The 27647-nt window shown below is 43.1% G+C and overlaps 1 protein-coding gene and 1 long non-coding RNA gene across 4 annotated transcripts in view; one reads left to right on the top strand and one right to left on the bottom strand.

Moving 5' to 3' along the window:
- Positions 1-21548, bottom strand: part of HOPX (HOP homeobox) — a 35450-nt gene extending 13902 nt beyond the window's left edge. The window contains exons 1-2 of one of the 3 annotated variants that reach the window (XM_033214577.1): positions 21108-21488; positions 19895-19926 (exon numbers count right to left, since the gene is read on the bottom strand). In XM_033214577.1, coding sequence (XP_033070468.1) covers positions 19895-19897 — 3 coding nt within the window. In that variant the 5' untranslated portion in view covers positions 19898-19926; positions 21108-21488. Of the gene's footprint in view, positions 1-19894; positions 19927-21107 lie in introns of all 3 variants that reach the window. The other 2 variants (XM_033214582.1, XM_033214581.1) reach the window with 2 other exon arrangements.
- LOC117085576 lies at positions 1679-27615 on the top strand. The gene is made up of 6 exons (XR_004438004.1): positions 1679-2296; positions 23181-23254; positions 24379-24502; positions 24586-24700; positions 25380-25604; positions 27049-27615. It is a non-coding gene; the product is annotated as an uncharacterized LOC117085576 (long non-coding RNA).
- Positions 27616-27647: the final 32 nt, after the last annotated feature.

Genomic DNA, 27647 nt, shown 5'->3' with positions numbered 1-27647 from the left:
CTGCATATAGAGAAGTTCATTCATATTCAATGCTGTTTTATTTTATAAATATACAATTTATGTAGATGTCTTTTCCTACTGGTGGATATCTAGGCTGTTTCCAGATTTTTTTCTATTTGAACATTGCCTCTCTGAACATTCTTGTATATGCCTTCTGCAGCCTCTCTATGAGGATTTCTCTAGGGTATACAATAGGGGTAGAACTCCTGGTTTACAGAGTGTGTGCTGTTTAGCTTTACAATATAATGTCAACTTGTATTTGAAAGTTGTTGAACAAAACTATCCCCCTTACCACCAGTGTGTGGAATTTCCTTTGCTCCAAATCCTCATCAACACTTCTACGGTCAAACTTAGTTTTTGCCAAAGTTGTTGAGTATTCTTTTTATCCATGAATAGTATCTAAGCCTTCTTGAAGCTATTTATGTTTTCAGCCTGCATGACATCTTGGGGCTAAAAGTTTCCACATGTTTACTGTTTACTGTGTAAAAATATTTCCTGTTGCAGCCCAAAAGGGGAGTTGAGGTATTTTGTGAGAGTTATGAACTCTGTTTCCAGGCTAGCCAAGTTATTTCCATTGGTCACCAAGAACAAAACAAATAAAATGTATAGAAAACTAATTACTGGCCGGGCGCGGTGGCTCAAGTCTGTAATCCCAGCACTTTGGGAGGCCGAGACGGGTGGATCATGAGGTCAGGAGATCGAGACCATCCTGGCTAACATGGTGAAACCCAGTCTCTACTAAAAAATACAAAAAACTAGCCGGGCGAGGTGGCGGGCGCCTGTAGTCCCAGCTGCTCGGGAGGCTGAGGCAGGAGAATGGCCTGAACCCGGGAGGCGGAGCTTGCAGTGAGCCGACATCGCGCCACATGCTAAAAATGTTCCCATTTTCCCTTCTACAGAACTCCTGGGAGTCAGGATTTGATTTTGCTTTTTAAAATGTGTTAGCCATATTAATTATTAGTCCCTCCCACAAAAGTAAATATCAAAGTCTCCAGATGAAAACCACAGAGATAGATTGAAAATGACCAATTAAAGAAGAAGAAATAAGGGAGAGATGGCAAGTGTAAAAGAAAAATGAAAATAAAGTGTAAAAGAAAGATGGACAGAAAACTGTTAAGCTCTGGGTTTAAAATAGGATATACATGTAAACTCAAATAATGAGCTTAAATGTTTAAACAGCTAAGTGCCAGGTCAAAAGCAGTTTGATATTAGTTATTTTCATTTCTCTCACAATTCTCTCATAGAAATCAGAATGGAATTAGTTCTATTTTGAGTTTTTTTTTTTTAAGAGTTAAATTGTCTACAGCATCAGAGGAAGACTCAGAATTCTACCTTTTATTCTGGCTATAGCAGTTAAGGCTCTTGATTTAATGAGCATCAAGATTGATTCATTTGTCCAAACGTATTATTTTCTTTCTTTCTTTTTTTTTTTTTTTTTTGACGGAGTCTCACTCTGTTGCCCAGGCTGGAGTGCAGTGGTGTGTTCTTGGCTCACTGCAGCCTCTACCTCCTGGGTTCAAACGATTCTCCTACTTCAGCCTCCCGAGTAGCTGGGATTACAGGTGCACACCACCACACCCTTCCTTATTTTTGTATTTTTAGTAGAGACGGGGTTTTGCCATGTTGGCCAGGCTGGTCTGGAACTCCTAACCTCAAGTGACCTGCCCGCCTCCGCCTCCCAAAGTGGTGGGTTTACAGGCAAGAGCCACTGTGCCCGGCCCCCAGATATATTTTTCTTATGCTCTATTGATGTCAGAGGTTCTAAGATATCACCAAATCACCTATTTGAATCTTTAAGCTCTAACTTAATCATCGTGTGTCCCTTTAGTGAAGAGTTGGGGCTGGAGGCCGCCCGTCTTTTCTTTCCCACTGTGGGATATAGGCCATTGTCAGCCTTCTCCTGCTTCATTACTTGGCTACTGGGGCGACATTCTTTGAGACTTTCATGCATCTCTTTAAAAAGCCCTAACATCTACTTGATATTAGGCAATAAAGGAATAAAAAATGGAATCTCTCCTTTCAAGTTTTGTTCTGATTCCATTTTTCACAAGAGTAAATTGAAATACAGACGATCTGGGCAGGTTGTTCTTTTGTTCTGCAAAGTCTGAGCTCTTAACTTTTGACCCCATGTAACAATTACAGGTACATGCCGAACCACTTGCTAATTCAGGACAAGCAAGCCTGCTGTTCTCCTAGAACACGCTGCACTTGACTTGATGAGGCAGGAAGATCGAGATGACAACTATACTTGAATCCATGCCATTCCCACTGGTCACCAGTGACCACACCTTCCTAGGTACCTCTTATTCCTGCAAGTTTTGTCAGATCAAGGTGTCATCAGGTTTGGTTTTTGATGTTTCAGCCCTGCTACGGGATGGTATATATCTCAGTAGTTAATCCATCTCTTAAAAACACTAAGTGCTGCTTTTTGAAAATTTTCAGTTCTGCATATACGATGTGTGCTTTTTTTTTTTTTTGAGATGGAGTCTGGCACTGTCTCACGGGCTGGTATGCAGTGGCACAACCTCTGCTTCCCGGGTTCAAGCGATTCTCCTTCCTGATTAGCTAGGATTACAGGCACCCGCCACCACACCTGGCTAATTTTTTGTCTTTTGAGTAGAATTGGGGTTTCGCTATGTTGGCTAGGCTGGTGATGAACTCCTGACCTCGTGATCTGCCCGCCTCGGCCTCCCAAAGTGCTGGGATTACAGGCGTGAGCCACCGCGCCCGGCCTGATGTGTGCGTTTATAGGTACTCTGTGTAGTTGCTGAACCAGTTTGCTATTTCCCAGGTCCTCCTTTCTAGGTTGGCTTTCCTCTTGCCTTAGGAACCACTCTGTTTTAGAAACATGGCAGAATTAAGAACAAAATGAAATTGGAATTAATGTAGAAAAAAGGTCAAACAATCAGAAGTCTTCTGTACTAATTACCTGAAATGTCACTTTGCTGGACCTCCATTTCATGTATGTAAAGAAGGAATATAATAATGTCTACCTTTGCCTAGTTCACAGCTTTATAGTAAAGTTCTTATGATGTTATTATAGGGAACATGTCTCTCAACTGTAAAGTGCTTGCTTGGAAGATTTTTTTTTTTTTTTTGAGATGGAGTCTCACACTATCACCCACGTTGGAGTGCAGTGGTGTGATCTCAGCTCACCAAAACTTCCACCTCCCAGGTTCAAGCCATTCTCCTGCCTCAGCCTCCCTAGTAGCTGGGATAACAGATGTGTGCTACCATGCCCAGCTAATTTATTATTATTATTTTTTTTTTTTTTTTTTTTTTTTAGTAGAGACGGTGTTTTGCCATGTTGGGCAGGCTGGTCTCAAATTCCTAGCCTCAAGTGATCCACCCGCCTCAGTCTCCCCAAGTGCTGTCATTACAGGCCTGAGCCACCATGCCTAGCCTGCTATTACTATTCTTTAAATAGCTATGAGCTAGACTTTCAGTAAAGTATCCCCTGGAAGGCAAACCAGTAAGAAGAGCTTATAAATTTCACTTCTTCTGGGTTACAATCTCTTATCTTTCTGGAATGGTAAAGCACAATGGTTGAAATTAGACCCCTTTAAAAAAAAAACAAAAAACATCCAATGCTGTATATGTTGCTTTATTGTAACATGTATCCCTGCATGGAACTTCTCAAGAACGGCATGGCAGGGAGGAATGTGATATCATAAGCATGTTTTCTCATTATACACTTGTACATTATGCATCGGGTTATACTTAGTTGTTAGCATTTTCACTAAAATAATAATTTATCTGCTCCTTCCTCACCACCATCCCCTAGTTCCCCCTCTCCTCCCATCTATTAATGAGGAGGCATAAGGGACAGAAGATGAATAATGAGGAAATTGATAACAAGGATGAACAAATATTTTATGAATTGGTGAGTCAATTTTTTGAGATTGTCATGGCCTATAAGGGTAATGACCAAATGGAAATTCTTTGTTTTGTTTTGTTGGAGACAGGGTCTTGCTCTGTCACCCAGGCTGGAGTGCAATGGCTCAATCATGGCTCACTGCAGCCTCAACTGCAGGGCTCAAGCAATCTTCCCACCTCAGCCTCCTGAGTAGGCAGGACTACATGTGAGCATCCAGACGTCCAGCTGATTTTCTTTATTTTTAGTAGAGATGGGATTTCACTATGTTACTCAGACTGGTCTCAAACTCCTGAGCTCAGCACAGTCCTCATGCGTTGGCCTCCCAAAGTGCTGGGATTATAGGCATGAGCCACCATGCCTGGCTGAAATTGTTTTGAAATAATTTGTTCATAAGCCTGTCTTCCCCACTAAATTATATGCACTTCTATGGGGGATGTGTCATTTCTTATACATTGAAATCTCCCCAGTATTCATTAGGAGAGTATGGGACTTAATATGTGCTCACTGGATGGCTATTGAACAGAACCTAGCCAATGGCATTTAACATGACTTGATTTAGGACATAACTTTGGAAAAAACTGCTCTGTGTTCAACAAGATCTAGGCAAAATGTAAAATTGAAGAAAATACACTCTAGCCTTTTGATATCATCCTCAGTGCCCCCAAACAACATAGAGTTGATTCCTATTGCTGAATCACCTACAGAAACCTTACCTCTGTTATAACAATAGTGACAACATATTTATGGAATAATTACTATGTGGCAGGTCCTATCTAAGTGCCTTAGATGCATTCATTCACTTTATCATCAGAGGAGCAGCAACACTATGTGTTCTTATTTTCATTTTATACATGTAGAAACTTATATAGATGGAAACTTATATACCCTTCCCAAGAAGATGGATATAACTTTCACCAAATCACAAATCTAGTATGTGACAGAGAAGAGACCCAACCCAGAAAATCTAACTTCTGCATCCATGTCCTTAATCACTACACCATCTTTCCTCTTTGCACTGAACAGTTCTGCAGACAGCAGATCCTTGATGGGAAGTTGTGGTAAAAGGGGAAGTAGAGCCAGGTGGGCTCGAGGAACAGAAGGAAGGCAGTGCCCTGTGTCTGCCCTGGCTCCCTGTGGGTGTGGCCAGTCTGAGTACTTCCCTCCCTATGGCATGTTGGTGATCAGACACGGCTCTGCCCTAGCTCAATGGATTAGCCAGTGATTTCAGTTAAAACCACCGGCACCACCAGCCAGGCTGGCTTTCCTTCCCCACACGCTCTTCTTCAATTGATGCAGACATCATTGAAAGATGGCATTATGTGAATAATACAGAATCCAAACAAGAAATGTTACAGCATCTGATAGAATAGAAAGGCTGGCTTCAACCAGACCAGCTGGAGCTCAGTGATGAGTGCTGCCACTTAATCCCTAGAGGTACAGAGTTTTGTTTAATTAAGGATCCTCCTGAAACTGTTGTTGAAACAAGTCTCTCAGTAGTCCAGACTTTCTGTAACCACTTACTGAAAACAGGAAGATATTATGAAAAGCCATTGGAGGAAAGGGTGTTTGTGAACGACTTCCAGCAGTGAATGAATCATTAGTCAACTCTGGACATAAAACTCTGCATATGCACTGAGTTATTTTCATTGATAGCCCAATTTGTGTTCTAATCTTGTATGTGGAAACTTGGGGAAATAGTGAAAGATGCTCATAAAACCTTAGGCTTCTTCTTTGAATGTGCTATGAAATAAGTGGAGTATTTAGTCTACTTTCATAGAAATGAACGGGCAAACAAAAGAAAGCAATTCTATTTCCATCATCTCCTTATAGGCGATCTCCATTTTGTAAACAGGTTGCTTTTCTACAGATCTAATCTAGCTCTATGATGATTATTATGAATTCAGGAAAAGTTTTCTCGAGAAAGAGTATTCCAAATATATAGGTAAGATCCCAGGCTAACCCACTAGAGGTTATATAGGTACTAAAATGCTATATATCTGTAATGGAAAAAAGTATAAAATAATCCTATTGAAATATCCTGGTGCAATTTAATAAGAAGTTATTTAAAAGAAAATACTTAAGAAAATTCAATTTTAATTAAAATCTTGCTTAGGGAAATGAGGTTTTGGTACAGATATTGATGAGAGTTTCAAGGAACTGTTGAGGACTGTACAGATTCATAGCACAGCTTCGATGTGTCCAGGTATCCAGAATTGTCGCTGACACATTGGTAGGTACTCAGTGAATATCTATGAAATGTACGTTGATTGAATTTCATCTTCCCATCAAGAAGTATGACTTTCCTTTATCTTGATATAAAAGCATAAGGTTCTCTTTAGAAAACACTGACATTTTCCCCCCATATCAAAAATCTATTTGCCTCATTTATTGGAGGCAAATAGATTATTAGGACATTAGACATTTTCAAAGAGATTTCATGATTCAATTTGTTTGACAAATCTAGGCTCTTCTCTGTTATCCGGTTTGAAAAGCCCTGAGTGCATGGCTGTGCCCCATAGAAATCTCTAGGACAAACCATTTTTGCTTCTCTGTTTATATTTGATCACAGGACTGACTCTGTTGGAGATATAATGGATATTCACACTTACTAAGCATTAGCACAACCATACTGACAATAACTAAAGCAGGCAGAGGCCCAAGCATAACTCGGTCTACCAGACAGATTCCTATCCTACGTATTCAAGTTGCAATAAAAATGAAAGATCAGGAAATTTGAAGCTAAACTGTTTCCTCTTACCTTTAACCACAGAGCTGCAGCACTCTGCATTTTTAAGAGGGAAAAACAGCCTCCTGTCCATCACTGTGGTTAAGCATATGTTGTTCTGTCCTCTAACATCCTAACAGACCTGCATTTTGCTAATCCCTGACAGAAGTTAGGGTACCTAGGTGCAAGAGTAGCATTTTTGCTATTCTATACCTAAGTGAGAAATTTAACATTTTATGTATAATAAAGGCACCAGATATCCAGGTTTGCCTGGGACGCTTCTGATGTATGCCTGTTGTACTGGTGTAATTATTATTATTTTGAGATGGAGTCTCACTCTGTCACCCAGGCTGGAGTGCAGTGGTGCAATCTTAGCTCACTGCAACCTCCGCCTTCTGGGTTCAAGCAATTCTTGTGCCTCAGCCTCCTGAGTAACTGGGACTGAAGGCGCCTACCACCATACCCGGTTGATTTTTGTATTTTTAGTAGAGACAGGGTTTTGCCATGTTGACCAGGGTGGTCTCGAACTCCTGACCTCAGGTGATCCACCTGCCTCGGCCTCCCAAAGTGCTGGGATTAACAGGAGCGAGCCACCGCACCCGGCCAAACTGATTATATTTATATACTTGTGTCATAGATGAAATAAAGAAAGCGAACAAAGGAGAATGGAAATATCAATATGAGAAATAGGTTGTTTGAGATATGATTCATGTTGTTAACTGTGAACAATAAAGAAAAAGCAGGAGTTACTTTGCATTTTCTTCTCCTCCTCATCCTTCTACCCAAGGCACCAGAAAGAAGGAGACAGAAAGATTTTGGCCTCTCATTTCCCTACCCAACCACCAAGTGGTGCTGTCAGACAGAAACAGTTTAGTTGCTGGCCACAGTTCTTGTCACGTAGGAAGATAGAGAAGCAGAACTAAAGTGCCTGTTCTTTTTTAAGTTTTTTTAGAGATGGGACCTTGCTGTATTGCCCAGGCTGGTCTTGAACTCCTGGCCTCAAGCAATCCTCCCAAGTCATTGAAATTGCAGGTTTAAGCCATTATGCCTGGCTCTGAAAGAAGATATTTAGAGTATATAGCATTAGTTGCAGAGGGAATGTTTATGTATCTGTAATGGATAAAATACATGTAGGAAATACGCTTTAAATCCTCACTAATGAATGAAAATATTAAACTGGTATGGAGACATAGGAAGGGTACTGGGTATGGAGTCAGGGCTGGATTTCAGTTCTAATGCCTCCATTTCATACTCACATATCCTTGGCTGTATTATTTAACTTATTTAAAACCTAGCTCTCTTCTCTGTAAAATGTGACTAAGAATGTCCTTCCTTGCCTCTTTACTCCAGTTGTGATCCAGTGAGATTATGCTCATGAAACAACCTTGCACTTTTCTAGTGTAAAATGGCATATGCATTTCCAGAAGTGTTATACTTATTTCTAAATCTAGAAAAGTGAAGGTGTGGGCCAGATGACTTCTGAGGAAGTTTCTCTTCTCAAATTCTGACAGTCAGAGTGGCCTAGGTTTTAAGTGATAGGGTTCTTCCTCATCAACAGGTTGCTAATGTTGCTGACTCAAGAAGGAAGAGCACGGAGCCCTATTCTAGGCTCTGCTCCTGATTTGCTGAACACTTTGTGCCTAGTTTCTACTTCAAGGGACAATGGAGGAGCCCATGAAACATTCGGAACGAAGGTGCTTGTTAGTATTCAACCTGGCTGTTAAGTTAATGTGATCATATAATTTGTCACCCAACCTAGAACAGTGAAGATAAAAGGAGTACTATTAATAATTAGACCAGGGGAGGCTGAGACGTGTGGATCACCTGAGGTCAGGAGTTTGAGACCAGCCTGGCCAACATGGCAAAACCCCATCTCTACTAAAAATACAAAAATTAGCCAGACGAGGTAGCAGGGGCCTGTAGTCCCAGCTACTCAGGAGACTGAGGCAGGAGAATTGCTTGAACCCGGGAGGCAGAGGTTGCAGTGAGTCGAGATCACACCACTACACTCCAACCTGGCAATAGAGTGAGACTCTGTTTCAAAATAAGAATAATAATAATAATAATAACACCAGTACAACAGGCATACATCAGAAGCGTCCCAGGCAAACCTGGATATCTGGTGCCCTTATTATACATAAAATGTTAAATTTCTCACTTAGGTATAGAATAGCAAAAATGCTACTCTTGCACCTAGGTACCCTAACTTCTGTTAGGGATTAGCAAAATGCAGGTCTGTTAGGATGCTGGAGGACAGAACAACATATGCTTAACCACAGTGATGGACAGGAGGCTGTTTTTCCCTCTTAAAAATGCATAGTGCTGCAGCTCTGTGGTTAAAGGTAAGAGGAAACAGTTTAGCTTCAAATTTCCTGATCTTTCATTTTTATTGCAACTTGAATACGTAGGATAGGAATCTGTCTGGTAGACCGAGTTATGCTTGGGCCTCTGCCTGCTTTAGTTATTGTCAATATGGTTGTGCTAATGCTTAGTAAGTGTGAATATCCATTATATCTCCAACAGAGTCAGTCCTGTGATCAAATATAAACAGAGAAGCAAAAATGATTTGTCCTAGAGATTTCTATGGGGTACAGCCAAGCACTCAGGGCTTTTCAAACCAGATAATAGAGAAGGGGTCTGATTTGTCAAACAAATTGAATTACGAAATCTCTTTGAAAATGTCTAATGTCCTAATAATCTACTTGCCTCCAATAAATGAGGCAAATAGATTTCTGATATGGGGGAAATGTCTCAATATTTTCTAAAAAGAACCTTTAAACCAGAAGAGAAATGTGTACTACTAAGCTTGGAAGCAAATAACAAAAGGATCAACTTTCTAAATAGTTTGTAGAGAGGAAAAATGGCTCAAATAAGTTTAAATGACAGCTAATAAATATTCCTTTTGTGTTTTGGAGTATGTTATTAATTTTTGATTGCCCATTTAACTTCTTATGTTTTGTTTATAATTAGATTAATTAGGTCAATATGCCGAAGGATAGGGAGATATATTTGTTGCATGGAGGACGAAGGGTGCTCAAAAACTTAAATGATGAGATAAATCAGTTTGGTAGTTTTAAAAAATCTAATACAGGCCAGGCGCGGTGGGTCATGCCTGTAATCCCATTACTTTGGGAGGCTGAGGTGAGCAGATTACTTGAGATCAGAAGTTTGAGATCAGCTTGACCAACATGGTGAAACTCCATCTCTACTAAAAATACAAAAATAAGCCAGGCATGGTGGTGGGCGCCTGTAATCTCAGCTACTCGGGAGGTTGAGGCAGGAGAATCACTTGAACCCGGGAGGCAGAGGTTACAGTGAGCCGAGATCGTGCCATTGCACCCCAGCCTGGGTGGAAAAAAAATCTAATACACATAAGCTACACATACAATGGAGAATCAAGTAGATAAAATTGTCATATTGCTCTGTAGACATCCAATCACTTTAAAACATTAAAATGTTCTTTCTAAAAATGTTCTTATTCCCAGTGCCTGACTCTGAAAAGAGCTGTTCATTTGTAATTCTGGGGATGTGACATCATGATTGGTTTTTTTGAAAATATATGCTGGGTCATACAGTATTTTTGCCTGAGCTCAAATTACATAGCAAGATACATTAGAGACCTGTGTGGTGTTGCACATGCGCCATGAGTATATTTTCAGGCTGCCCAATCACATGGCTTTCCTTAGACCATTAGATCGTCTACTGCGAGCAGACAGAACTTCCTCCGGTTAGTTGAGTATTTTGAAAAGTCCAGAAAAGAGTCTCTGACAGAATGGAATTATCTCTTTGCATAAATATATTTTAATAGATTATTATTTTTATGGTCCAACTACCATTCTTATTTTATGATTATAATTAGGTCATGGATAAAATGACCCACAGCTGGTGCCTTGCAGAGCTCCTAATTATGCCAAAGTCCAACCACCCATGCTGCTTGTTGCCATGCTACTCAGTGATATGGACCAGATATTTTCCCCAATTGAGTGGTTTTTATGAGCAGGTGTTCAGCTAATAGGACAAACAGAGGGTGTGCAGCTTTAGCCAACTCATTAAATCACAAAATAATTGAAAAGGACAGATATACCAGAATGTCCAGCTCAGGGGATGGCTTTGAACCTGCAATAGATCACTTTTCTGAGCATCAGCCATGATACTGCAGAGATTGAGTGAAGCTTCAGAAGACCCGGAGTCTCCTTCCAGCTCTATCACATAGTCTCCAGGTAACTTTGGACAACTCTCTTAGTTGCTTTAGACCTCCATTTCATCATCTACTACTGAAGCTATTAACCTGCCCCACCTGTCACACAGTGTTATCAGATTCAATGAGATGGATTATGTTTATGAATGGCACTATAAATTATCAACGCTACATAAATACAAGGTACCATTATTAAGGTTCTAATCCAGCTTTCCCAGTGAATCAGGATATAACTGGGCAACTAAATGACATCAGGTTTTGCAATCATTAAAATGGCAAAACATTTTAGAAACTTCACTCAACCTCATGACTAATAAGATTTCTTCGAACATGTCATTTGCTTTTTCTGGGTAATCAATAACCAATATCCAGAAATAAAATGCTTCTAGAATTGATAAAGCCAAGTTTAAGAAAATGACATTTAACTGGGCACAGTGGCTCATGCCTGTAATCCCAGCACTTTGGGAGGTTGAGGCGGGTGGATCACTTGAGGCCAGGAGTTCGAGACCAGCCTGGGCAACATGGAGAAACCCCATCTCTACTAAAAACACAAAAATTAGCCAGGCATGGTGGCACACGCCTGTAATCCCAGCTGCTCTGGATGCTGAGGGATGAGAATTGCTTGAACCCGAGAAGTGGAGGTTGCAGCCGAGATGGTGCCACTGCACTCCAGCTTGTGTGACAGAGCAAAACTTTGTCTAAAAAAATAAAAAAAAGAAAGAAAGAAAAGAAGATGACATTGAATACAATCCCCCACTGCTAAATTTGATTGGCTAAAAAAATTATTATTATTATTATTATTTGAGACGAAGTCTTGCTCTGTCACCCAGGCTGCAGTTCAGTGGCACTGATCTTGGCTCACTGCAACCTCTGTCTCCCCTCCCAGATTCAAGTGATTCTACTGCCTCAGCCTCCTGAGTAGCTGGGACAACAGGCGCCCACCACCACACCTTTTTGTATTTTTAGTAGAGATAAGTTTTCACCATGTTGGCCAGGCTGGTCTCGAACTCCTGAGCTCAGGTGGTCTGCCTGCCTCAGCCTCCCAGAGTGCTGGGATTATAGGTGTGAGCCACCATACCCAGCCTGACTGGCTAAAAAAAAATTTTTTAATGAAAAAAAGGAAAATTATATTGAGAAGGGGAGATCACTGAAGATTGTGCTCTCTTAGTTCTAGAAAATTATGTGTCACTCAATCTCTTATTAAAGTACAAGGGAACCTGGAGAAGCTTCTAAATGTTTGAAGTACTAACTGGTTACATTATGTTTCCATTTCTCATGGACAGTTCAATATTCCATGCTGCGTAAAGAAAGCATAAGTCTTCTAGCCCACTCCTTTCCCTTTCTGTTTCCCACGAACCAGATCTAAAGGGTGGTAGAACATATGTATAAGAATATTCATTACAGCATCATTTCAGAGAATTGGAGGCAAGAAAGATGTCCATTATTGGAGGAGTCAATAAGTAAAAGATACATGTAATTTACAGACTATTGATAATAATGCATTAGAAATATCATCAACAACACAGATACCTCTTAAAATTTTAGCGTTCAGTGAAAAGAAAGAGAGAAAAGAGGGAGAGTGGGAGAGCAGGAGAAATGGCATGAGATATAAAACCTAAGAAGGGGTCTTGTGTATGCCATGAATGAAGGACTATGTTAACTCATTACAGGCCTAAAGACAAACAAAAAAAAGGGGGCTTTAAAAATTAAAAGATTGGTGGACTGCCTCATCTTTCAGAGTTTGCCTGTATAATTAATTCTTTCCACTATGTTTTTTGTATAATGAGGGAATACCTCACGGCTTACTTAATGTCCTTTGTACTGCAGCCCCACCAACTCTTGGTCTTGGATTTTTTTCCTCAAAAGCCAAGGTGAAGAGCTGGGTATTGACCTCCACGACCTCCTTCCATGCTTTTCAACACCATCATTCAGTGGCTTTATAGCCTTCTCTTGTCCAAGCTAAATAACATCAGGCCTTTTTGTGTTCCTTATACATCTGATCTCTATGTGTGCGTGTGTGTGTGTGTGTGTGTGTAGTCTTGCTCTGTCACCCAGGCTGGTGTGCAGTGCTGTGATCTTGGCTCCCCGCAGCCTTCGCCTCCTGGCTTCAAGCGATTCTCCTGCCTCAGCCTCCCGAGTAGCTGGGATTACAGGCATGCACCACCAACATGCCCAACTAATTTTGGGATTTTTAGTAGAGACGGGGTTTCACCATGTTGGCCAGGCTGGTCTTGAACTCCTGGCTTCAGGTGATCCGCCCACCTCATCCTCCTAAAGTGCTGGGATTACAGGCATGAGCCACTGCACCCAGCCCTAATTTTACTATTGTTTAGTCAACTATTGTTTAACTCTTGAGTTAGTTCCAAGGACTCTCCTCCCTTTTCAACTATGGAACCCTGAGCCAGGTACAGTGTGTTAATGAAAGTAGGGGTGGCCTCCTGCTTTCTTCACTCCTGCTTCGTAAATCCCAGTTCCAGCCATCTCCAAAGATGCTAGTCTATGTCCCAGGAAGAGGGTAAGTCATATATAATAAAGTGATAGATACTTCCAACATTAGTTATTCAATTAAATATTAGCCACTGAATTAAAGATTTTTGTAAAACAGATTTCACTCCTGGCACCAGCAAACTGAAAATTTGGAAAGGGTTGATGAGGATATTAGGACTAAGGAAAATTATTTATGTACATTTCCTTAGGAAGAAGCCACACAGGAAAAAAATGAAAATACCTCAACAACAACTAGACTAACTAAGCAGATCTGTCACGACCTTAAGAATCCTAGGAAATTTGGCCGGGCGCGGTGGCTCAAGCCTGTAATCCCAGCACTTTGGGAGGCCGAGACGGGCGGATCACGAGGTCAGGAGATCGAGACCATCCTGGCTAACATGGTGAAACCCCGTCTCTACTAAAAAATACAAAAAACTAGCCGGGCGACATGGCGGGCGCCTGTAGTCCCAGCTGCTTGGGAGGCTGAGGCAGGAGAATGGCGTAAACCCAGGAGGCGGAGCTTGCAGTGAGCTGAGACCCGGCCACTGCACTCCAGCCTGGGCGGCAGAGCGAGACTCCGTCTCAAAAAAAAAAAGAATCCTAGGAAATTTTCCTCATGGTCCTAGATAGAATGACTAGATCTAACAGCCAAAATGACAGCCACTTGTTTCCTGCCCAGTATACACTAAGAGATTAGAACTGATCAATGTCTGCCTCAGGTTTTTGTTTCATTTCGTTCTGAACGTACAAGGACAGAGTAGATCATTTGTGAAAGATCTCACAGTGTTTTCATGTTCGGTCACATTTCATCAAAACTATCGGAAGCAAATTACAAGAAATTATGTGGATATGGGTAAAATTAACTTCTCTACTTTTCATTTATTAGTTTGTTTTAGAGATGGGGTCTTGCTCTGTTGCCCAGACTGGAGTACAGTGGCATCATGATCATAGCTTACTACAGTCTCGAACTTCTGGGCTCAAGCAATCTTCCCGCCTCAGTCTCCCAAGTAGCTAAAACTACAAGTGTGTGCCACCACGTCTAGCTAACTGAAAAAAAAAAAAAAAAGGCCGGGCGCGGTGGCTCAAGCCTGTAATCCCAGCACTTTGGGAGGCCCAGACGGGCGGATCACGAGGTCAGGGGATCGAGACCATCCTGGCTAACACGGTGAAACCCCGTCTCTACTAAAAATACAAAAAAAAACTAGCCGGGCGAGGTGGCGGGCGCCTGTAGTCCCAGCTACTCCGGAGGCTGAGGCAGGAGAATGGCGTAAAACCCGGGAGGCGGAGCTTGCAGTGAGCTGAGATCCGGCCACTGCACTCCAGCCCGGACGAAAGAGCAAGACTCCGTCTCAAAAAAAAAAAAAAAAAAAAAAAAGTAGAGATCAGGCTCAAACAATCCTCCCACCTCTGCTTCCCAAAGGGCTGGGATTATAGGCACAAACCACCATGCCCAGCCAACTTCTCTACATTTAAAAGAGCTTCTATTACTATCTAAGTATAGCCAAATAAGAGGCTGAAGCAAAGATCAGAGTAGCATGACCTTGTGATGAGCAATTCCTTGAATGCCCGACATTTATACTGAACTTCTTTTTGGTTTACCCAACATAAATATACCAGTTCTCGGCCTGGACGGGAGGTATACAATGCTTCCTGCAGGAACCCTGAGTCACAGCAAGAGTAAATGACTTGACACAGAGGTCAGAATGAGGCCTGGGGCTGCCTGGGTTCAAGAGCCAGCTCAGATACCAGCTCATCCTAAGATTCCAAGCAAATCACTTTATGCTCTTGCATAAAGTGGATTGTACGCACAGGTGACCATATAGTTTATTGCTCAGGCCAGGTATTTTTTAGAGTAAAAGGGGGTGCTATTAGTAATACCACTAGGACAACGAATCTTTCAGGCTCACAGCTGCTTTCAAATTCCATTACAGCTGAGAAAATAGGACCCAGGTTCCTGCTCACCAGACCTGTCCTCTGCTTCCCTGGCAGGAGATAGCTCAGCCTGGAGTCCTGGGGAAGATTGTTCAGCATATTGTAAAAGATATATGTAGGCACTTTCCCAGCAAATAAAAAGGACAGCCTAAACTGCACCTGCTTGGTTGCACTGTGTGTTCAAAATCAACAGCACTGGAAGGCCAAAAACACATCAGGGCCATAGCCCAGGAAGACAGCAGATGCACGCACCTCCTGCACCAGGAGACAAGAGCCTTCCATTTGCAGCATCAGGCTTGCTGCGCCTCTATCAGACCTGTTCCCCACTGGCAGGCGATGCCCCAAGTGAGTGGGCAGGATGGCTATGGTCCAGGACAGAGCAGGGGCTGCTTCAGGATCCCCAGGTGTTGGTTTTTAAAAGGGCAGGTTACTGTTTTATAAACCACTCCAAGCCACAGGTTATCCTTCTGCCAACAATTTCATCTTTCTATAGCACTATCCACTGTCCCTAGTCACTTGATGTTTTAAAAATCAAAGGAAGCCGGCCGGGTGTGGTGGCTCATGCTTGTTAATGCCAGCATTTTGGGAGGCCAAGGTGGAAGGATCATTTGAGCTCAGGAGTTCGAGACCAGCCTTGACAACATGGTGAAACCCTGTCTCTACCAAAACTACAAAAAATTAGCCAAGCATGATGGTGTGTGTCTGTGGTCCCAGCTACTCTAGAGGCTGAGGTGGGAGGATTGCTTGAGCCTGGGAGGTGGAGGTTGCAGTGAGCCGAGATCGTGCTACTGCACTCCAGCCTGGGTGACAGTGAGACTCTGTCTCAACAGCAACAAAAAGTCTAAGGAAGCCATCAACAACATCCAGAAATTAAGCTGAGTTAGGTCATAATACAGCCCTGAAAAATGTCCAAGTGACCTCTTGTCACTGTGTAATGAGAGAATTTGGAAATGAAGGTGAAGGAGAAATATTCAAAGAAAAGTCATCCAAGGAAGGAAGAAATTCTATTGGTCGTATAAACCTGTTTTATCAATTTTGCAAGCTTGTCATTTATTTTTCTTTTCTTTTTTTAAATTTTGGAGAAGCTCTGAATAACAGGAAAAAGCATTTGGCTTCCAAATAGGGGCGTTAAACTGGTATTGACTGCTGTCCTGATGCCAACGGCCTAATCCTTTCCCCAGAGCTAGAGTGCCAGGGCTCCCAGGGGCTCAAGATGGAGCTTGCCTTCACCCTCTCCTCCCCACTGCTGCTGTCACAGCGTGTCCTCTAGCTGCCGGGCTGCTCTGGGCCCCGACTGCCTACAGACTGCTTCCCCAGAAGAAATGTTAATTACACACCCAGCCACGCCCCTCTTCAGAGGCAGGACTAGCCACCTGCAGCTGCCACTTGTTCTCAAGAGCTGCAGCAATCTGGTTTTCGAACGGGGCAAAAGTGCCGGAATGGACCCATGGCCACATGCACTGGGGGGGCCCTGCCCCAGCTGCAAAACTGGGTCCCCAAAGAATGAGGCTCCTGGCCACTAAGGTCACTAAGACTAGGCAAGCTACTCTGCTGGTGCCAGCCTTCTGCTCCCGAGAAAGAAGCAGGTAATATTTTAAAATCCCTATGAGCAGAATTTCTTGACATTTTGTCTTCATTATAGTAACCTTAAGGTGGCTCTCCATTTTTCAGAAAGACACAGGAAATGCAGCTACTTCTGATGAGTTCGACTGCATTGACAAAGAATGGACTCATTCAGAAAAAACAATCTAACAGGGCCTATAGATGGTTGCCTACTGGATAGGGTTTGAAAAATTATACTGAAAACCCACAATCTTGGTATGTTTTTGCCCAGCAAGATGCTTGGAATTCTGACCAGTAAGGAGGACATATTTTGCATAAAACTGTGATTCTCTTGATTGCCCCCTTTTAAAATTCAAATGGTAACTATATATAACATTTCAAGGAACTCCTAGATATGTTATCTTGCTGGAACTTACTCAATATACCAGGGAGGGACATAATTCATTAAACAATTATTGTCTATTAACATCCTAATTTTAATTAGTTTTCCACAGATGAGGAAAACAAGCCCTGAGAGAATGAGACCTGGAAAGTGGCACATTTGGATTGAAGGGGAGGTGAGAACCCACTGGAAACACAACCAGGGTGGAGCCAGTGAGGCTCTGTGGTCCCACAGACACCTCTGAACTGACACCTGCACCCATACAGGTGCTGAGGGAGAGCTAAGGAGCCACAGACAGGAAGGACAGAAGTCACAAAGACAAACTTCACCCACTCATGCTTTTACCTGGGTCTGACCTGGAAGTCCTAATTAAAACACCCCGGACTTCCAGATAGACTCATCCCAATGCTGGGAACGCACACATGCTATTTCTTGAAAGAACAACTTGGCTGTCCCCCAGAGCAGAGTGCCTGGTGTGTACACTAGGATTCCTTTCAATAATTAGAATCCTCTGCTTATGCCAGATATTAATCGGGAACAAAAGGAAGCTTTAGTTTTGAAACATCCCTTCTCACTCATTAGCACAATCCTTTAATAATGCACCTTGGAGGCCCTGAGTAATTCTTCTAGTTTGCTGCCCCACAGCATGTCTGGGTTCCAAGGATTTGCTTGGAAGGTGCTGGATACCCTATTCTAGCTGGAGCTGGGAGTATCCAGAAGCAGCCTCTTTCTTTACCTCTGAGCTTCTGTTGCTGTGTTCCCTTAGCCTCCCAGCCTCATCCTGCCCTTGGACTTGGTGGCCAGGTGGCACCCTCTCTTTGGCCCTTACTATCCTTATCTGTCAAGTGAATGGTTTTGATTTCACTGGTTTTCATCCCTAGCTGCACATTAGACTCACCTGGGGAACTTTGAAACCCAATGCCAGGGCTGCACACCCAGGGATTCTGATTTACTTGGTCCAGGGTGGGGCCAGTCACTGATTTTTTTTTTTTGAGACAGAGTCTTGCTCTGTCACCCAGGCGGGAGTGCAGTGGCGTGATCTCCGCTCACTGCAACCTCCGCCTCCCAGGTTCAAGCGATTTTCCTGCCTCAGCCTCCCAAGAAGCTGGGATTACAGGCACTCACCACAACGCCCAGGCTAATTTTTGTATTTTAGTAAAGATGGGGTTTTACCATGTTGGTCAAGCTGGTCTCAAACTCCTGACCTCAGGTGATCCACCCGCCTCAGCCTCCCAAAGTGCTGGGGTTACAGGCATGAGCCACCGTGCCCTGCCCCAGTGACTTATTTTTTTTTGTTTGTTTTTAAGTTCTCCATGTCCCACAACCACTAGGTTAAATTATCTCCAGGAACCCTCCCAGTTCTAATGAAGTCTATGATCCTTACTCTCTGGTCTCTGTGCTTTATTGAATTTATCTTTTCTCCATAAATACTCATCTTTTATGTTCAGCATGTTACATAGGCTGATTTTTAGAAATGCTTTTACTCATTTAAAAATCATATTGTTGGTTAGGTGCATTGGCTTACACCTGTAATCCCAGCACTTTGGGAGGCCGAGATAGGCAGATTGCTTGAGCTCAGGAGTTTGGGACGAGCCTGGGCAACATGGCGAAACCGCATCTCTACAGCTGGGCGTGGTGGCACAAGTCTGTGGTCTCAGCTACTCGGGAGGCTGAGGTGGGAGGATTGCTTGAGCCTGGGAGGCAGAGGCTTCAGTGAGCTGGGATCGTGCTACTGCACTCCAGTCTGGGTGACAGAGTGAGATCCTATCTCAAAAAAACAAAAATAATGTTGTTAAAGTATTGTTTGTTGGGGGTAATCAGCTATAATACTGAATGTTTAAAGTATACAATTTGATAAATCTTCCCATATAAGAAATGGTCACAGTCATAATAATGAACATATCCATCACCCTCAAAAGTGTCCTGTGTCCCTTGGGAATCCCCCCAAACATTTTTTCTCCTGCCTCTACCTTCCCAAGTAACCACGGATCTTTCTTTCCTTTTTTTTCTCCTGCCTCTACCTTCCCAAGTAACCATGGATCTTTCTTTCTTTCCTTCCTTCCTTCCTTCCTTCCTTCCTTCTTCCTTCCTTCCTTCCTTTTCTTTTCTTTTCTTTTCTTTTCTTTTCTTTTCTTTTCTTTTCTTTTTTGACAGAGTCTTGCTCTGTCACCCAGGCTGGAGTGCAGTGGTGCAATCTCAGCTCACTGCAACCTCTGCCTCCCGGGTTCAAGCAATTCTCCTGTCTCAGCCTCCCGAGTAGCTGAGATTATGGGTGCCCATTACCATGCCCGGCTAATTTTTGTATTTTTAGTAGAGATGGGGTTTCACCATGTTGGCCAGGCTGGTCTCAAACTCCTGACCTCAAGTGATCCGCTCGCCTCGGCCTCCCAAAGTGCTGGGATTACAGGCATGGGCCACCACGCCCAGCCACTTTCTTTTGCTGTAGATTAGTTTGCATTTTCTATCATTTTGTACAAATGTAATCACTCAACACATCCTATTTTGTGCCTGGACATAACTTCTAATTATCTCCCTGGACTTTAGATTTCAAGCTCTTTGAGAACAAGATCACTTTTTTTTTTCTCTTCCTCTTGGCCCTCAACTTATCTTTGCTAAGATACAGTCCTTAATCATTATTTGCTTGATTGACATAAGACTTTCATGAACTTAAAACCAAGTTTCAGTTTGGTGGCCAAGAAGTGCCTGCCACCTTGAAGGTTTTTAACTCACCATCACTTCTGGAGAGGTTCCTCAGTTGGCAGCTTCAGCCCAGTAAAAAAATTAAAAAAATAAAAAATAAATAAATAAATAAATAAATAAGCACATGAGCTTAATTTAGGGTCCGTGGACTTCCAGGAATCCCGAAAGTGAGAGTCAAGGTGTGGGTTGCGGAGTGGGGTGGAGGGGGAGGCTCAGGATGCGGGGAATGAATACCTGAAAAAGGTCCTTGGCTTTCACCAGATTCTTGACACAAAGGGATAGACTATAGAATTAATGCCCTGCTCTATTCCTTATAATTTCCTATCTGCTTTTTATGAATCTGATGTCTAATTATAAATCCTTTACTATCTGCTCCTCCCTTCTCCCTTCCCACCTTCCCAGCACCTTTGTTTGTTCTCTGCCTGCCCTGGTTATACTTAACCCTACTTAACTAAACACACTACAGGGCCCTGTCCAATGGCAGTGCCACTTCATGGAAACTGTTTGCATTCCTCTTCTCTTTAAGAGCTTCTCATCTGAACTATGTGACAGATTGTACCTTTTTATTCAATGATTCTTATTCCACTTTATTTAACAGTTTACCCTGAATACTTGGATGCCACTCACATATCACAAATCTATATTTTCTCTAGACCCCAGAGCCTGGGATTCCTTTTCATCTCACACACCAAAAAAAAGATCAATGCTTTTATTGTTGTAAATAAGTATTATGAGAACCAGAAGTAACGATAAACTGCAAATTCAAAATCAAGCCACTTCTCCATCCAGAGACACCTCCCTCACTTCCCCTTGTCAAACAGAAAACATATTTTAAAATGATACCATGTCTGATTTTTGATAAAAGTCTGGGATGTAGAGTAACAATAATCTGCTCCTAAATGAGAAAATCATAGGCATCTGACAAGTGCTGGTTTCAAAGTTATCTTTCCAAAATAGAAGCGAGCAAGAAAAACATCTCACCTGCTGGCCAAAAGACCAACACCAACTCCCCTTCCTCCAAATTCCCCTTGACCCCATGCAGTTTTGTTTGTAAGGGACTGATGTCTTACACTCAGCAGCATTTCCTGGCTTCTGCTCGGGGGTAAGTTTTTCATTCCTGTTCTCCCTTTCACCTCTACTGTTTTCCAACAGAAGAGCAAATATGGTAACGATAGCATTTTGGTCTAGTTCCTACACAAACTCATCACTCTGCATAAAAGGCAGACCTTTGAAAGGTACTTACGTGGAAGAGGCAAAGGCAAGCCCTGGGTTTGGAAGCAGTGTTTGCTGATGCCAGCCTGCTTAAATAGCTGGGCTGGCTGACGCAGGCTGCTGATAGCACGTTTATTTATGCCTGTGAGCGCACACTCCAGCAAGGACCTGAAAAACCTGCAGCGTGGGCAGGAGGAAAACCACTGAAAGTATGCTGAAGTTACGTCTCTCCTGGTTATTCAGGTTTGATGTTCAGGCTGGGACTTCTGAGAGTTTCATGGAACTTTCTCGTCACTATCTTCTCGTCCCTGACCTTTCTCCTAGCCAAGCAAGTTTCTTCACCAAGATCGGATAAGAGAGATGTGGCTGAGAGAAGACTGGGAAGAGAAAAGAGACCCTGAGTCTTTTCACCCACTTCCTTACTTTGAGCGGGTTTCCAGTTGGATGTTGCCTCATTTCAAAGCGTAGATCTGGTGCGGTTGATTTCACAGCTCTGTAGGCTGGATGCCAGGCTAAGAGCCTGGACAATTGCCCAATTAATGAAAGGTTGTTTTCTTTTGGGCACAGAATGTACAAATAAAGAACAGTTAAAAGGGAGAGATTCGGGACTAGGATGATACAATGTTAGGTCTCCCTCAAAAACTATTCTCATTTATTTGCCCTGCATCTGTACTTTCCTCTTACCATCCCCTCCCCTTCGTTAATGAAATTCCTGTCTAAGAGGTGAAAGATTCCCCATGGGCCTGCAAATAAAAAGCCAGTGTGTGAGCAAGTCTGTGGGAAGATGCATGCAGAGTGTGATGGAGAGTTCAGGGGCTCGTGTGACAATCCGTGCAAATGTTTCTAAAGGCGAGGGTATGTGTGTGGGTGTGAGGACCTGGCTGTTGGATGTTATGTATTTTATTAGCTAGATACGGGAGTTAATACTCAATTGCAGTGCACTAAACACATTATTAGGTGGGTATGATTTTGAGGGAATGAGGGAAGGGAGATAAGGTCTGGTGAGATCATCTATGGGTGTATCTGTGTGTTTTTGCTGCTTCATAGCACAAACCAGGAAGTGCCATCCGGAGAGCCACACCCTGTATTTTTCACGTCACGGGAGAAAGAGAAAGCCCATTGGAGTCTCTTGGGAACAGTAGCCATAAGTGAAAGAAGAGCAGCGCTCATTCAGAATATCTCTTTCCCTCTTGGAAAAGGGGGTGACGGGAAACATGTGTGGGAAAGAGTACAGACAGGGGGTCCAGGTTAACCCAACCTTGGTTACCAGAGAAACTCTTTTGTCTCCTGCCTAATTCATTGCCTAAATTCTGACCGTTCTGTGGCCAAATCTGGATTCTTGCTGCCACAATTTTTTGAATGGGCAGGGTCTATATCTTGTTTATCATTTGATATCCACAGCATTATTATTATTATTATTATTGCACAAATTATTATTATGACAGCACAAATTATGATGATGATGACAATGGTCATGATCCATAATCTAGTAAGACTGATTGTGTGTCAGGCTCCCTGTAAGGCACTGTACATGCCTTATTGTTTGTTTGCTTATTTAATATGTAATCCTCACAACAATCCTACGAGGTTTTTTTTGTTTTTTGTTTTTCACCCAGGCTGGAGTGCAGTGACACGGCCTTGACTCACTGCAGCTTTGACCTCCCGGACTGAAGTGATTCTCCCACCTCAGCCTCCCGAGTAGCTGGGACCACAGGCACACACCACCACACATAGCTAATTGTTTGTATTTTTTGTAAAGATAGTGTTACCCCATATTGCCCAGGCTGGTCTCAAACTCCTGGGCTCAAGAGATCCTCCTGCCTCAGCCTCCCAAAGTGCTGGGATTACAGCCTTGAGCCACCACGCCTGGCTGAGTTAGTTTTTTTATTATCGTTATTTTACAGATGAGGAAATAGATAGTCAGAAAAACTAAATAACTTTCCCAAGGTCACAGTGAATGGTGGAGGTGGAATTTGAATCCAGTTCTATCTGATTCCAAAGTCAGGGTTTCACTCAGGACTGGCTTGAACCAATACTTAGAAAGTTGCCTAAGAGTGTTTTCACCTATCTTTAATTGTGTTTTTGTTTATCATCTGTCTTCCAGATTGTGATTTCCATGACAACAATGACCTTTCTGCATTGTCTACTCCTGTGATCCAGCACAGTGCCTGGCTCTTGGTAGGCGCTCAATAAATATATGCCATTTGTTCAGTTTCTAAATTCCTGTGGAGGCAGTACAGCCCAACAGATAGAGGTCCTGGCATCAACAGAGTCTCATCCTGGTTCAGATGAGACATTTCTTTTTCTCTTGCATACTGTGTCAACTTCAAGCTATTTCTCTTTATACAGTGTATCATGGAGATTAAACCAAAAGTGGTTGAAACCATGAAGCAGTTTTTACATCACTTAACTCTGCAGGTGTATGGTTCCAGTTGTTTGGGGGTGCAGTGATGAAATCAAGACCTCTAGCTTTTTCTGTCTTTCATTTTGTAGCTCTCAGTGTGACAGCATTGTCTCTCCTCAGGGTGGTAAGATGGCTGCAGTAGCTCCTTTCATCATATCTTTAAACAAAATATCCAAAAATGGGTAAAAAGTGGCCCAGGATTTCTTTCTCCTAAGTGTCTTTCTTCGTTAGAGAGGAAAATATTTTCAGAAGTCACTAGGAGTCTTTCATTTATGTCTCCTTGCTGAGCACTGGGTTATGTTAGCCAACACATTGGCTAAATCCATCATGTGCAAAGAGGAAAGGGGTCAGGCTGATCATGGCTCCTCTCTTGGGCCTAAGGGAAGAATCCACCTTCTCTAGACAAACTGCTCTGATAATCTGAACAAAATCAAGATTCATTTATTAGTGAAGAAGCAGAAAAGTGCTACCCACAGTTTTGCCAATCTAAGAGATCCTTTAAAATACAGTAACCTGAACTGCTTTCATGCTTGGGCACCAGTCCAGCCATGGCAATTGGGTTTTACTATATCAGTTCCCTCTTTCTATGCTTTTTTTTTCCCCCTCAGTGAGATAAGTTTGCTTTGGCTCTCGGTAAAATTATGAGTATTTCAACAGCCTGCAAATAAGGGAGGTGGCTGGCCACTAATTTTTTTTCCTGCAGGTTTAGATCCTAGGTCTTTATATCACCACTGATTTCCAGGGACTGTGACACAATCTGTCAGCCTCTTGTCTTCTCCTGTGCCAGATGGGATTGGATGATGCTGTTGATTTCTTAGAGAAGTTGGGTCCAATATCACAACTAATTATAAAAACATGACTCATTTTCCTGCTCCTCCTGTTGTCTATTATATTTCAGTGGAATTCCAGAATCCCACATGTTTGCCTCTGCCTCTGCCTGAGAGCTCCAGCTACTGCCTGGGTTATGTAAACTAGAGACATATGGCTGAGGTGGTAATTCTTACATAGTTCTTTTTCTCCTGGTGAGTAACAAACTTCAAGTTACCACCCACAGTCAGTGTTATTTTTCTTCTATTTGCTGTTCTAAACCTTTTCCTTGCCACAGGTTTTGGGAACTCTTTTCTTCATTGTCTCAAATCAAGAGAATTAGGAGGAAGAATGGGGTCGTGAGATGTTCCTCCACAAGACAGGAACAATGCCTGGGGGAGGAAAGTGGCTCAGTAAGTGTTTACTGTGACTGGACAAATGGTGGAAAGGAAAGAGTGTGGGCTTCTCAATCCTGCAGACTTGCATGAAGTCCCACTACTTCTGCTTACCACCAATTTGATCAAGGGTAACTTATATAACTTCTGTTTCCTCATCTGTAATATGGGACCGATGAGAATTATCTCACAAGTTCATTGTCAGGACTAGAGATAAGATATGTAAAGCACTTAGCATAATACCCAGAACATAGTAGGTGCTCCATAAATGGGTAGCTACTGCTAATAGTTACAAGAAGAAGCTGGATTTTCCTATCCTTGCTTATCTTTGTGGAACCCATGCAAAATAGTTAAACCCAAAACCTCCAGGTGCCACAGCAAACAGGGCATTGGTAGAGCCACATATAACACAGGGATGTCTGGATAGTGGGACAGCTATTCTCTTCCTACCAAAAGCTAGAGATTGTTGAAGTGCAGGAAGTTGATTTATGGATAGGGAGTATGTGGGCCCAAGAAATGATGCAAAGAGAGAAAAGCCATTCCTTGGGGAACATAAAACTACCACGGACATTTCAGTCAATTCACAGTGAAGACTCTAAGCCTCCCAAAGGCCCAAATCTGACCTGTACAGAAACAAATGAGGAAGAGAGGGGAGCCAGAGGATAGAGGTGAGCTTGCTGAGAATTCTGCCCCCAAGGTTGGAACTTGCAAACAGAGAGGCGGAGAATTCTGCAGATGCTGTGGCAGTTCGAACTCCTGGAGAGCCCTTCCTGGCCCAACCTAGCTGGGACGTAGACACTGTGGGAAGCAGAAGAGGATCAGCCAATGGCAGAGAACCTGGACAAAGAAAAGGATGCCAACCAACTGAGGATAGAGACGTTTCCCTTGGCTCCTCCCGGCAAAGGATTTTTCAGGTTTCCTGGTGAGGAGGGAGTGGAAGTTATGACATAATCACACTCTATATTCTTTGTAGTTTGTTGTAGGCATGGTAATGATTAAGTCATCCTTTCGGTGAACTGTGTATACTGGATTCTTTTCTTGAGACGGAGTCTCACTCTATCACCCAGGCTGGAGTGCAGTGGTGCGGTCAGGGCTCACTGCAACCTCCACCACCATATCCAGCTAAAATAGTTATATATAGAGAGAGAGAGTATTTTTAATGGGAATAAGGTTTCACTGTGTTGGTCATGCTGGCCTTGAACCCCTGGCCTCAAGTGATCCACCCCCTTGGCCTCCCAAAGTGCTGGGATTACAGGTATGAGCCACCGCACCTGGCCTACTGCATATACTAGATTCTAAGTGTGGATTCTACCATCTTTCTAATTCATTTGTGGTCCTATAGAGTGTTAGCGCATTGATGGCCGGGAGTTAAATGTTGCGTCCCATCAACAGCACCTGTGCCTGGGTAGGGTTGTCGCATCTGGTGTGGCCCCTATTGTGTTTGTTCTTCTACTTAAGAAAAACAGTTTTTTCTCATTCCATTTAGATTCATCCAGGGTTTAATGAATGAGGAGGCCACAAGTATTGTTTTCCTTCCTGATCCCCTTCCTGTGATTGGCTAGAGAAGGGGATGCCCTTGGCGATGGTTGGGAGGGGAGGGGCGGCGGCGGGCATCACTCACCTGTGGAAGGAGTTGGGGAGGAGGCCTTTCTTCACTCATGAATGAATGCTTGCCTTCACTGCTGTCAGCCGGGGCTGCCTGAGAAGCAGCGTGGCGACATTCTCAGGAGGGATGGGGTGGTGCCTCACCTAAGAGGTGGCCTCATCCATGACTGATGGAAAGATGTTGCAGACTGGGGCCACCTGTCCTGATTGTAATCCCCTAACACATAGGGTGAGGACAGAGTCCCCACACCCTGAAATTTCAGGGATGGGCCCTGTGCTAGTAGAAAGCAAGGGGTGGGGATCTGGGGACAAGAAAAGCAAAATCATTTGGTTAAAAAGCTTGCTTGACTGGGCACCAAACCCAGGCACTCTGGTTTCACAGTCCATGGTCTAATCACTGCACTGCAAGGCCTTTGCAGCTACTTCTGACAGTGTCACAGGAGCCTCAGGTAGGAGGGAAGAGCAGTTACCACCTCCTCTGCATGGGGTGCCCCAAGCCCAAGTTCTGTCTATTTAAGACATTGACTTCTGTGAGTGATTTTACTTGGATACAGAGAGGAGAAGAAAAGAAGGACTGAGCTAACAAAAATATAGTTTGAAGACAAAACGAAAGAAAACAAAAAATTGTGTGCCTGACATGACACAGTGGAGAAAGAAAGGGCTGAAAGTTATTTGGGCTAACATCATGGAGCAACTGAAGGAAAAGAAAGAGCTTTGATTCAAATCTACAGACTCTTTTCTTTCTCCCTCCTCTACCCCAGAGCACCAAGGAAGACTCACAAGGCTCATGGATGACCTAGAAAAATCTCACCTGTCCTCTCCATGTCTCAGCTCCTCATCTGTATAAGGAAAAAAGTTGAGCCAGTTGATGAACCAGAGGTGATGTCTCTGATATCCATTCAGTTTTAATCTCTTGTCCTTCAAGGGGAGTGGGTCAGGGGCAGGTGAATGTGGAGGAGGGCCTCAGAGCAGCCACACAAGCAGGACAGCTGCTCCCATTCAGGGCTGAGAAAGCCTAATGCACTTGTGCAGCTTTCCCAACTGTTTGTTCCAACATTAAAACACTACTTCCACCCCCATGCCTCCCTCCCAGTTCTCTCCCCAACCACCTGGCCTTCTCTAGACCTTTTAGCATCCAGAAACTAGAGGACAATACCTGGCACAATGTGGTGCAGGGAAGTGGGCAACCAGGATCTGCTCCAGCCACAACCCTCTCAACAGTGCTCAGTGCCTGCCTTTTCACTGCAGACCAGGGGGACATCCTGAAAGAGAAAACTGAAGTGGACTAGTAAAGAAGGAAGGAAGGAAGCAAAGAAGGAAAGAAGGAAGGAAGGAAGGAAGGAAGGAAGGAAGGAAGGAA

The sequence above is a fragment of the Trachypithecus francoisi genome, unplaced genomic scaffold (genome assembly GCF_009764315.1).
Source record: "Trachypithecus francoisi isolate TF-2019V2 unplaced genomic scaffold, Tfra_2.0 Lachesis_group1, whole genome shotgun sequence".
Taxonomy (NCBI): Eukaryota; Metazoa; Chordata; class Mammalia; order Primates; family Cercopithecidae; genus Trachypithecus; species Trachypithecus francoisi.
The sequence above is the reverse complement of the archived record's forward strand: the minus strand, read 5'-3'. Positions and strand labels throughout refer to the sequence as shown.